The sequence below is a fragment of the Corvus hawaiiensis genome, chromosome 4, assembly GCF_020740725.1.
Source record: "Corvus hawaiiensis isolate bCorHaw1 chromosome 4, bCorHaw1.pri.cur, whole genome shotgun sequence".
Taxonomy (NCBI): domain Eukaryota; kingdom Metazoa; phylum Chordata; class Aves; order Passeriformes; family Corvidae; genus Corvus; species Corvus hawaiiensis.
The window spans coordinates 72,654,647-72,667,881 of NC_063216.1; the positions used below are offsets into that span (position 1 = coordinate 72,654,647).

General features: G+C 44.4%; 1 protein-coding gene across 1 annotated transcript in view; it reads right to left on the bottom strand.

The window, feature by feature from the left end:
• The window catches only part of ELAPOR2 (endosome-lysosome associated apoptosis and autophagy regulator family member 2), a 96,985-nt gene that overhangs the window by 26,995 nt on the left and 56,755 nt on the right, over positions 1-13,235 (bottom strand). Inside the window, exons 3-5 of the mRNA XM_048301018.1 lie at positions 5,317-5,512; positions 4,489-4,636; positions 1,844-1,930 (exon numbers count right to left, since the gene is read on the bottom strand). Of these exons, the coding sequence (XP_048156975.1) occupies positions 1,844-1,930; positions 4,489-4,636; positions 5,317-5,512 (431 nt within the window). The remainder of the gene's footprint in view (positions 1-1,843; positions 1,931-4,488; positions 4,637-5,316; positions 5,513-13,235) is intronic.

Sequence of the window (13,235 nt, forward strand, 5' to 3'; positions counted from 1 at the left end):
AAACCATGGCTGTATCCAGCAGCAGTCTCATCCCTCCTGCTCACTTCTGACCACAAACAGCAGATGAGATGAAGAAAACAACCTGGTTTCTCACTGCCCTGACCCACTTTTTTTTTATGGTGTTGTTCAGCCAGTGGCTGCACAACCCCTGTGGAGGGGGCGGTGGGGTGGGGGTATCATGGCTGTGGTAAGGGGCAGTAGGAAGGCAGGACAACTCTTCCAGCAGAAGTGTTGGTGCATTCTGTCCTCAGCTCACTTGTGTAACTACAGTGTCACTCATCACTAAAAGCAGCAGGTTCACCAAGGCCCTGCATGGCCTGCAAAGCTGTACCACATCTACTGGCCCAGTACAGATGGATATCGGCCTGAAAGTGCTATGTTTTCACACAAGAGGGATAAACTCTATCAGCATAAGGGTCCAGCATAATGTGATTTACAGCAGTGAGTGTTGTACAGGCCTGGCAGAACCACAGTTTTTGTTCACCCAGGATAAAGAGTTCAAAAATTTAGCAGAGTAGAAATACAGCACATTGTATCTCCCACACCCAAACATCTCCCACCCATAGGGGCAGAGGAGAGCTGAGCTACCACTTGTAACAGGGGAACCGGGACCATATTGAAACAGGCATCAGGTTGTGTAAGGTGAGGTACCCAATGCCAGCTCGAGTGCAGCAGGACTCACCTGCTGAGAGCAGAAGCAGCAACTGGAAAATTGTGCTCACAGAAGACACCTTGACAGGATTCGCAGTGCAGAACAAACCCTTCAGGACAGCCAGAACCATCATCTCACCTAGCTTAGGTGTCTACATTTCAGCCAGCCATCCCAACAACTTTCATGGACAGTGATAACACCTTCACACCCCAGATGACGAGCTCAGATGACACCATCTCCCATGCAGACTGCTTACATCCCTCAGCTCACCCATGCCAATGCCCTGGCCTTGGATCTACCTCTCAGCTCATGCCACCCATCCCTCCTCACCCAGCTTTCCAGCCTCCCAGTGTAAGCTGCACTGGTCTTGCACCTGAGCTAACAGGCACTGCCAACCAGAGCTGGCTCAGAAATAGAATTTCTCTTCCAGGAGCATAAGCAGACCATGGAAAACAGAGAGTATGCTGCTGCCTATGCCCACAAAAGCCTTGTTCTTCTGGCATAATGTCACCTATGCTGGGCCTTTGCTGATATGGCTCTTGGGAAAAGGGTATGCTGGTGGAGTGGAAGCCAGGCCTCAGCAGATTAGCTGGTCTGCACATGGTCCGTTCACAGAGCAAACTCAGCCAGCTGGGTCACGGGCCAGCCAAAGGGCTCCTACTCCCAACATGGACAGGCTCATATCCATGCTGCAGGAGCCACCACGGTGCTGCCAGCTTGTTTTTCACACAAACCCCCGTGGAGCAGAATCTGCGTGCAGTCCAGCCCTTCTGCACACACTTGAGAATAAAATGCCTGTCCTGCTTGTCTCCATGTACACACCCCACTGCTACTGCTCTGCCAAGACACAAGGAATAATCCTGTGCTCTCAGGAGCAAACAACTGTTGTAAAAGATTTCAATTACAATCATGCAAAGTGACTGTGGCATGCAGATTTGCATAAATCTATTTAACCTCACAAAACACTTGATTCAAAGCCCAGGGAAATCAATACAAAGTCTTGCATCTATATCATTTCCTTTGGAATCAGCCCCTTAGGGATCTCCATGACTTTTCCCCTCAGTAGTAGGGAAGCTCTGCTTCTTCAAATGCATTCACAGAAGCTGGCCCATGTTTCGTGTCTCGACAGAGGAAATCACAGACATTTATAAATGGAAAAAGTCTTCATGAAGGAATTTTTCATACACTTACAGAATGAGAGCCCCATTCCCCATTGTCTGTGAGCTTCACCCATTTGTCTGCTGTGGACTCCATTTCTTTGCACTGGTCATTTTGTATCTGTTAATAAAAACACAAGATCAGTGACTACAATCAAGTGCATCTCTGTTAGCATAATGACTTCTGGGAATTACAAGATTCAGCTCTGTTCCTCTTGTCTATATATATTTAGACAGCTGCCTTATTTGTGGCAAAATAAACCCCCAACTTTCAAAGTCTGCTACAGGTTAAGAGTTCCTCCAATGGCCCCCTCTGACAGAGATGGCAAAAAAAGAGCAGGATGAGATCTCAGACTTGGCCTCACACTGTATGGTCGGACAAGGATGCTGCAAATCTTGTCTTGCTGCTTCCTCCTCCTGAGCCCATCAAGACTTAATTCACTAAAAGCCAGAGGCTTCTCAGTCATAGGGGAAGCAGGAGTGGATGGGCCAAAGCTGGAAGACAAAGTATTTTCTCTACAGACAATATGTGCTTTGTCTTTGGCCTGCTGCCACCTGACCTAGGGATGAGAGTAATGCCATCAAGGAAGAGGCAGCAGGCCATGGAGAGTCTGTCCTGGCAGAAGTGTGAGGTTGGTTGTCCCTTGCCCAGGTCCAGTGCAGCTCAGAAGCATTTCATTACAGCAGGGTTTGGTGCACTTCTTTCTTCTTATAATTGTCTTCTCAGATGAAAAAGTACCAAGTCCCTCTGAGGCATGAGATCACATACTCAGGTTTTTTTGCACCAGGGAGAAAGGCCACTTCAACACTTTCAGACTTGACCTGGAGTCAAGGATCCTCCTTAAAGCTGCTCCATGTCAAGTCTGAAATAAGTTGTGCAACCCCACATCCTCCAAAGCATCTGTACACTCAATTCCAACCTAGATCAACAGCATTGAGGAAAAGAGGTGAGAAGAAGCACCTGTTTAGAAGGTAGATCCCTAATTATCTTGTGCAATTGAGCTACAGCATCTTTGTGTCTTGGTTCCCATCTGCAAAAACAAGGTAAGAATATATAGTGTCCTCTCATCAGGTGTAAATGGCTTCAATATGTAAATAGAGCCAAGGAAGGGCAGATCAAACACCTCACCATTTCCCAGTAAACTGCCACTGAAATGCCACAGTCCAGAGCTAAAGTGTCATTGTTAAATATATTTAAGCACAAAGGCATGCTGAAGGAAAAAACTGACTTTTACAGGAGCATGAAATATGGCTTCCCTGAAATACCGAGGCTCACTAGGAATTTATGGGCATTTGGATAAAGGACTGAACTGCTCACTGCTTCTTGAACATGGAATGATAAATTCAGAGAAGGTGAATGAGTGGGATATGGATAAAAGCAATAATAAAGAAGCCATTTTCAAAGCCAGTGCTCAGAGAAACAATATATTCGCTCCATTGCAGGAGCAGACCTGCCAGTCTGTCAAGCAACTGGAGCTGGGATTCATAATCCTGGCACATTCACCTGACAGCAGAAAGCATATTTGCTGCTTTCTTCCCGTGAAGAAGGCAGGATAGCCTAATACAAAACAGAAATGGCTAAATAACATTGCCTGTATGGTCTGTTATCAAAGTGCAATAGCAATCTATCACACTGATGTAGCAGCATGAAGGTGCCTCCAAGAGGTAATTTTTGGCTTCCTTTCCCAGCTCTACTAAAGATAAGGATACTTTGCACTTTTTTCCAAACTTCAAGAAATATTAACCAACACCAGCTAAGACTTCTCACTCCTGTGAGTTGCCATGAGCTGTGTTTTTCTGATGAAAAACAGAGCTTGTCAGACAGCTACAGGGGCAGTTACAGAAGAGACTGAAAATTTCCAGTCATCTGCCTTTCTGAGTCACCCCCTATTACATTTTTTTCCATCCCAAATGGCAGGTACAACATGACAAGGACAGTGATACAGGTGTCAGTAGAACCTTCCAAAGCATCTCAGTAACGTCGGGCATCTAGACCCCACAGCAAATCCTGGTGCTGGGAACCCTCCAGCTCACTGGACACCAACCAGTGCATCCAGACGGGCAGAGCAGGGTTGCCTTTCCCATTCTGGTCACTGCTGACCAGACTCTTTCAGCAATTTGAGTATACCACGGTGCAAGCCCAGCCAGGCTGTTCCCATGTCAGAGCTAATGATCCCCAGCCCCTCCATTTCGCAGTGCAGACACCTAATTCCTACTGAAAATCACCTGAACTTCTCCTGCCTTTCTTTTCATCTTACTTACTAAATTACTAGGACACAAATTGACCTAAAGGTTTCCACATACTACTGCCTTGGAAGAACTCTTTTTAAATGTCAAGTCCTTCAAAGACAACTCCAGTCAAACACCCCCAAATGAAATCATCCACCACCAATACCTGTCTTGCAAAAGGCTGGACTAACTGGGGCAGTCATGACCCCTAATGGAAAAATCCCACTGCATGGCAGACAGGATCAGTTCAGACTGAGTTTTGAAGATGAAATAAATGCCACAAGACAGTATAAGTGACAGAAAGACAAGCACATTTTTTTTATCTTGTTCAGCAATAACAAGCTATGGGCATACAGGGAACTTAAAAGGGGGGAAAGCTGCTGATAATGATCTTTATCTGGGTTGAATTCTTACTATATAAGATTGGATTCACCATATAAAAAGCCTTACAAAAAATTCAAAGAAGATGTTGTTGTCAATATACTGGTATTCAAAGAAGACAGAGCCGGATTTCTTCAGGTGCACGGCATAGATGAGAGAAACTGTACAGTCATCCCTGTTTGACTCTATGTAATTCCCTCGAGGCGTCCATGAAGAGCTGATGAACATAAACAAAACAAGCCTCAACTGAGATCACAGATACTGAGGAGACTTTTTGCGCACTACTATACAAAAATATGCTACATAATAAAGACCCCAGAATCCCACAACAGATAACTGCAGTGAATTTTTAAATTTATTACAGGATTTCCATTTATTTTTCAGATACAGTAGATAAAACAATTTTATTTTATATCTATTTTTATATGGTAGATGAATAATATAAAATATAATACTTTTCATTAAAACTGCATGGGAAAGGACAGGGTACAAAAAATTTAGTACTCAACCTATACAAGAAAGGTTTATTATCCACAGGTTCAATATACCTTCAATTACACTCAGAAACAGCCTTCTGCAAGCACCACAGATCTAAATAGGCTGTAAAATGACCTTTTAGCCACATTTACTGTACCATGACCCTGGAGCTTTCCAGCTACAAATAAGAGCAGCTTCAGGCTGGTCTTAAACTCACTGGCTGCTGATGAGCCCAAGAAGACCATGTTGACAGCAAACAGATGGGACTACAGATTTTACCTCCCAGCCACTCTTGTTTGCCCTTAGCAGGTCTGGTTACCCTCTGCAGAGCTCAGATGAGTCATTCGGCAGCTCTGTGCTGCTGAGCTGTCTCAGGCTTACCTGCAGCTGCCTAACCCAGGTGCAAACAGAACTTCTTACTTGTTGCAACTGTCGGCTTTACTCTCAGATGAGCCAACGGCCGTGTCCATGAAAGTTGCCACGTTGGAGAATCCTGCTGGCAGCTCATCCCACTCGTCAAACTTGATCCCACTGCCCAGCGAGTAGGTCCCCTCTGCACATTTGCTGCACACCTGGTTCTTCATCTCCAGGTACTCACCAGAGGCACAGGAGAAAGCTGGGGAGACAATCATTTACAACATAGGAATGGATTCATCAACCCCTATTAACTTCCATTCATTTTTTTGCCACTTAATTAATTAAGACTGAACTGCCACTAAAGGGAACTAAACAGAATGTCCCAGTCCCAGGAACACAACAGCTGAACTACCAACATCAGCTGCAAAATTGAGATGTTCACCTACTTTTTCACTAATGTGGCAGCACTGAAACCAAATCCCAATGACAGCTCCTGATTCGCAGCTCGTCTCCATCAGCAAAAGACTTTTAGAAACAAAATCTCTATTGACAGATTGTGTCCAAAAGCAATTTGTGAAAATGAGGATTTATAAGAGTTCTCCTCACCCTTGCTCACCCAACTGTTACACCTTGAACTCAATTAAAACCACCAGTACTTGAGAGCCAGAACAGACTTTTCTCACTCCCCTAAGCTGAGTGTACAGCAGCAGGCTGACAGTAATGTAACACTGCAAACCTTGGCTGAGAGTAGTAGACCTAATCCAAAAGTCTCTTCTGTGTTTCTCCTCACATGAACTACCTACAAAGCCTCAAACATCTTGCCTGATAGACCACGTGGTCGTGGAAAAGGTCACCCACAGATCTGTGACTAGAAGATGAGGATCTTTGATTAGGTTGACATTAACATGCTGAGAAAATAACCACTGGTTGTCAGCACAGCAAAGACAGTATTCAAAATCAGTGTAATTAAGGGAAGTATAATTAGGAGGTATATTCACAAAGTGGGTTTTTTTACTGATGTCTCCAAAATTATTTCCTCCAAATAGCTGTATGCTCCTTGTCCCCCTTATCACATCCCTGCCTGCTAAGGGAAGATTATTCCCATTATAAAACAGAAACCTGGACAGCAGCTGAAGTCCTGTATGCCCACAGAGCCCCATGCCTGTGTCAGGAATCATATCTCCTGCCAGGACACTCATTCCAATGGCAGGCCATCCCACTTTCCCTCAGTCCCATGCTGCATCATGTCCTCTTTGAGACTGAACATCCTGAATGGAAAACAAATGAGCACTTTCTGCAGCACACAGTACTTCCTACAATGTTTGCAGATTTTTTAACTGAACTATGCCAGTCAAGCCAAAGCAGGATCCAGGGCAACGCACACAACTCACATCCCAAGAAATGATGGGATTTTCTTCTGTTTCACACATGCCACGTTGCACAGTGACAGATATTTCATACACTCTCTTTGACAGACATAAACTCATTAGCCTGAGAAACTGCAGGATGAGACCATACTGGCAGCCAAGTGGTGAAACTGGCCCAAAACAATGATGCCGGCTCAAGTCCCAGAAAATGTGGTTCCACAGATGTGCCAATGTTTATCCAAACTGCAGAAAAACTTGTATGACTGTAAGTACTTCAATAAACTCATGGCTGTGTAACACCAATCTCCATCTGAATCCAACTAACAGTTCAGGCTTCCATTTCTGTGCCAGTACTAGCAGGATTTGTTTGTATAATTGTCCTTGATGTCCACTGGAAACAAGATGAAAGGTCCATTTGATGGAATGATCTGCCAAAGGGTCATTTTTCCTTCTTGGTCATATCAGCATAGTCTGAATTTGAACCAGAGGCCTTCAACCCAACAGATTCTAACCTTGTTGCTCACTGGTGATGGACCAAGAAGGAAAGTAGGCAAGATCCACACAGAGATGGGTGTTGGGCTGGGAATAAACAAGGAAATCCTCCCACAATGGATTTCAGTGAAAGACTGACAGATGGACAAAAAATCCACCCTCAGTGAGGGCAAGTGGTTCACTGTAGGCAGTGGCACACGAGGTACAGCTCACATCCCACCTGACTGACTCTGTGACCTCAGCTCAAGCCATAGGATGTACCTGCCCCTGGGGTGTGAAAGAGCTTTCTTCAGAGACTTGGACAAAAGCAGTGAACACGTCCATGTGTGTCTGAACTGCGACCACACTCTGTACAGCTTTTCACCTTAAATACATAAAGATGTCTTGACTCATTGCTTTAGCATTATTAATCAATCTTGCTTTATTTTATCCTTTTGAAGGGTGCAGAGAGAAGCTATCAGAAAGGGAAGTAGAAAAGTGAGTTCTCTCACAACATCTTTGAATTCTCTAACAGTTTCAACTTTTTTTTTAAAAGAAAGCTAAATAGCAAGAAATTGAGAGTGCTGCTTAACCATTCCAGAGTAATGAATTTCAACTAAGGAGTCAAGAACCATGAGCAATTCCCTGCCATAATGAAGATGCTGAGGGCAGCAGAGCCTCCTCTTCCATCGCAGTGAGGTTGAGCAGAGATTATTACTTTAGCCAAACTAATATATTTTAACCCCTCGCAGACTGATAATTTGAGAGAAATAAAAGGGTAAAAGAGATCAGGCCAGCTGCCACATAGGACACATCATCCATCTCTCACCTTCCAGGAAAGAGATGAGCCTTTATCTTATTTGGGTGGGGAATTGTCTTCTTTCCTTCTTCTAAGAATTGTGTTTCAAAGGCAGCAGCACTCCTCATCAAAACACATCCCCCTGCAAGCAAACTGGCTCTGAGCATTCCAGCTGCTTGCCAGGTTCAATTTGCAGCTGACTGTGGCTAATGGCAACATCAACCACTTTCAGCATTGGAACAGATGCAACATTTGGTCTCGTTCCAGCTGGAGGGGTGTGGGCAGCAAATACAGTGTGTGGTGAGCATGAAGATGGTCTCCTCTCCTAGCGTCCCACAACTTGGTCTTCCACCAAGGGGGAGACCAAAAGCCAGGGCAAACCCTCTTTAATCTAAGTTGCATCAGTTCAGGAGCTTGTTCCAGCTGGAGACAGGGAGGTCAGAGTCACTTGTGGAAGAGCAGGGCACAGACAGATGACCCAGGGCATCCCAGGAGCTTCTCCTTCCTCGTGGCTGCTCCATACCACTAAGATATAGGTGAGCACAGATGCAGCACTTAGCAGCAGCCACAGAAACAGCCAACATTATTGCAGCATTGCTGTGTTTGTGAGGGTGACACACACAAGATGCTGCCAACAAGAAGGGCTGCATCACAACATAGGAAGTTAAGGTGTTACACAAAATCCTATATTTTAGGCATGTGCTCTGATTCATCCTCCACTAAACCCTCCCTCTTGCTTCAGAATCCAGAGGAAAAATTAGTCTCCCAATGAGAGGGAGACTTTGTGAACACCCCTGCCCCCAGAGTCCATTTGTTTAGGCATTCGATACTTAATTTGCAGAGGAACCATCTCTACTGAATAACTGGACATCACTATTTCCTCTCCCTCTCTGACTCCCCACTTTATTATTACACCTTTCAAATATCAGTTTGGGTGCTACACACCAACTTACACACATTGCGAAGACCGCATGTGATCTTTCTTTCTGTGAAGAAAACTGTGAAGTGCATTAAAAGATTTCATGACTTTGCCCCCACCATGGACATTTTTAAAATTGGAAGAACATCCAGAGGCAGTTAGGAACAGCATGACACACTGTGGTGCTGGATACACTGCTGCCTTTGGAGCTGATGCAATTATTGGTGATTCGCAGCTGTTGCTTTCTTAAACTACAGAAGTAAAAAAAAAAAGATGCTGTGGTTTGTACAGGTGCCCAGCCTTTCTGACAAAAAGATGCTGTAAAGTACTGTTTAACCAGACACTGCCATAGGCAGCCCCACACATTCATACACACATGCAATAAAGCTGACAATGTATGCACTTAATAAAAAATTGACATGAGATATAGTACTAATAGTCACCAGTGTGTAAGTCCTGTCAAACAGACCTCATTTCATTCTTTAAAAGGATTACAAGTCACTTGATAAAGGTGACAGAGTGGATGTAATAGACTTAGGGTTTCTAATACAGTTAGCTTAGTTTTGTGTGTCACTCTGATCAAGAAAGGTAGTGCTGCACAACACCAGCGGGGCACATCTTAACGGGATTAAGAACTGCCTGAGTAACAGATCTCAGATGGGGCTGTCGATAGGAAACCATCCTTGAGCAGGGAGGAAGGGGGCAGTTTTGCCTGCCCAGGACTGAGTCTGATGGCTGCCCACATTTTTATCAATGATCTGCAGGCAAATAGAAAAGGAATGGCATTAAGATTGGCAGGGGAGAGACTGTTACCAAACCTGAGCACACTCACAGTGTGCTTTAGGCAGAGTCAGAGGTAAAGACAAGCTGCTGAGGGCAAGGAGTGCCAGCCCTGCCTGCAGAGGGCTGAAACGTATCCCAGAGAGCAGCAAGCCTGAGCGTGGGAGCAGACCCACCATTCATCAAGAACTTCCACTGTCAAGGCCTCCAAAAAAGGCACTAGTGAGATCTGGATAAATTTAGAGGTGGAGGTAGAGATATGTAGGATGAAATGCATATTACAGGGAAGAAGATTGTTGTAATACTGCATATAGCTGTGATTTGGCATTTTTATGAGGTCAGTATGAAACAAAAGGGCTTCAGATGGTTTTAAAATTAGGGGTAATGTCTTGCAGTGAGAGATCTGAAGTGCTTAATCTATTTAGTTTATCACAAGAAGATTGAGAGTCAACTTGATTAATATATAAGCATCTCCCCGGGGAGAAAACACAAGATCTGCTGCACTCTTTAATCAAGCAGAGAAATGCGTAAGAAGAGCCACCTTCTGGAAGCTGAACCCAAACAAACTCAAATTGGAAATAACGCACAGATTTTTAATAGGAAGAATGACTGGTTGCTGGAACAATCTGTCATGGCATGTGATGGACCCTCTGTCTCTCAGGTGTTTCACACCGTAACAGGACACCATATGAAGAAAAGCTCATGCCAAATACCCATTATCAGCCCCACCATCAGCCTAGCCAGGTGTATTTTAATGGTCTGAGAGGTCAGACTAGAAAATCTAATTAAAATCCCTACTCTTAAACTCTGTAAGTCAAGATCAGTGGCGCCTTACCTCCCTCCCAGGACACACCATGAGGACTGGGGCATCCTGAAGCAGGAGCCCTGCCCACAGTGTAACTACTTCCAAGGAGCGCTTGCAATACATCACTTGGCAGATCTGATTGCACTTTACGACCACTTTGCAGACATGGCAACAGCTCCCCAGAGGGCAAAACAGACCACAAACAAGCTTGTCTCATTTGCCCTTTGACTGCAAGTCTCCAGGGTCACATTCTGTCTTTTAGTACAGCTGTGGCCCTCCTGGTGATTTTGGTGAACTAGGATCAATATTATTTGGCACATTTCACTTCTAGTAACTGACCATAACATTCTTGCATTGCTTAACTCTCTGATGCTGGGGATCAGGACAGGACTACCATGAACAAAGATTGACAAACTGAGTAGATCCTCACACGTATTTGACTACTCAGCTTCTCCTGAGGTCTTTCCTCTGCAGTGCTTTCTCATGTCAAATATCTTCCAGATACTGCCACACAGTGAGAGGGATCAGAATATCTGGTATTTCACCAGATGATTAACCAAAGCTGTCTCAGTACCCTGCATCCTCCAACACCAAACTATAATGTATTCAAATGACTTCCTCCTTTAGGAAGCTCTGCCCACTCAGTCTCACCTCTTCCCCCATCCAGCTTCCCAACCCGCACCACTTGGACCCACTACTTCTACCTCCACCACTCTTCTCAGCAGACTTTTTCCTCCAGACATTTCTTACTTAACAATACCTACAACTATCTCAGGTCTTTTGTTTATTCTGTTGCTACTGAACATATGCACATTCATGTGTATACTTCTGTGTCCCCCTGGCTCTCAATAATTAGAATTTTAAAATAAAGACACAGGACTGGATTTTACCAGGTTGTAACAACATTAGAAGGGGATAGCAATTGAGCAAATCTACACAAACCAATGAAAATACAAAGCAAAAATAATCTGAAGCACTGGCTTTCCAGCTCTCCCCTCTCCATTCCTGTGTTGTTCATCCAAAGTCCCACCACCTGGGATTCAGGTGAGATGCTGCCATCTCCTGCGGGCAGAGTCAGGGCTGAATTGTCTCAGCCTCCCATGAGCAGAGGTGAAAATTGTAGCTCAGAAAGGAAACATGAGGTTGGCAGCATCAGGCAGCTGTGTCTCTGAACAGCTGCTGTTTTCAGCAGACACATGCCACAAGCCTCCATGCCTGGAGGGGCAGATGTGGCCAAGGACAAGCCCAGGGAGGCTTTTCAGTGACAGCCTGGGGCATCAGGGTCCACACAACATGGAACCAAGGACCAACCAAAATACAGAACGAGGAAGAAAAAAAGAGGAAGACAAAGGATGAGAGGAAATCATTGCTTCATTATTAATGTCTCCTATAATCTCACCAGCTTCAGAATGTCTTCTGTGAATAATTTATACAAGGCTTCTCCAATAGACTGTGAATAATTGATGTTCGTTTTCTTCAGTCATCATTTCCCAATGTGTTACCAGGAACCAGACTGAATCTTAATTTAAAAAAAAAAAAAGGCTGTCTAGACTGTTCAGGCTTGAACCATACTGAAGCCTGACATAACTTGGTGAAGAGTACCTTCTGTGGAAGAGACCTTTCCTTTTCTTAGGATTAAGTAGTTTTTCCTTTTATCCAAAAAATAATGAAATAGAACAAAGCTTTTTTCAGTTCACCTCTTTTCCCCAGCTGGCCTGGCACATGGGACACTTTAATTATCATTTTATTGCATCATTTGGATACTGAAAGGGGTGAGTTTGGAATGGAAATAATCAATTCACAGCAGTGCAGTGTAGGGTGCAGGAAGGCAGCGATCACCAAGAGGTCAGGAAGCACATTTGCCACCAGGGTTTCAACAGCCATCCCAGTGGAGATGGCAGGAAACAGACCTGGAGGTCACTGAGCAGCTCTCCAGCCCCCACTGACTCCATCAGGCATATTCTGATTGCTCATCACCCAAAGTGGTTCTAGTGCCATTTGATGTTCTCTGCACACACACACAGTCCTTGCCTCTCATCTCTCTACCAAGCCATAATAAATCCCAAGGTCTTGCCAGCTGCTTCCCTACCAAGAGAGAAATTAATGACACAGAGGAATTTTTTTTCAACTTATTTAATTACATTGTATACATGAACAAGGTGAAGAATTCATCAGAAGACACTAAGGCCAGCCTTTCCCTTCATAGTCTCACATCAACATGCAGTTCCCAGTAACTCTTCTCCAGGAATTAAATTCTAAGGGTTCAGTGCAAACTCCTCAGCTTTTTAATTATTTACCTATTTTGTTTTGAATCTGTGCTTCAAAAATCCAAAAACGTGACTTGTTCTGCAAAAACAGTGTCTTACTCATACAGAGTAAAAATTCTGGAAAAAATACTTGTAAAACTGGGGTATCTCTCAGGGCATCAATCCACATGGAAATGCCATGGGAAAGTGTAGCCTCAAGCCACAGTCCAGGTGAGAAACCTAATACTATCAGTAAGACTCACCTACCTGACTGGAGTTAGGAACACGAATTAGCAGGGATGCTCTAAGAGGAACAGGAATAAACATCTGCTGGGGTGTTTTGCTAAATCACAGCCTTTTAGTAGCAGCTCTCAAACTGTGCTGTGCACACCCCTGCTGGCTGAACAGCTTTGCTCCATGGCAGCCCTGCATTACTGTGTGTGTGCACACAAAACCTGCAGATGCCCACTGACTTCAGGGGAGTTAGGAGCAGGCCCAGTTCTTACCTGCTTGGGATATCCAACTTTACCAAAGACTGAGAGAACATCAAACTCAAAACCTTCTATTTAAATTTCCTGTTATGAAAGAAAAATGC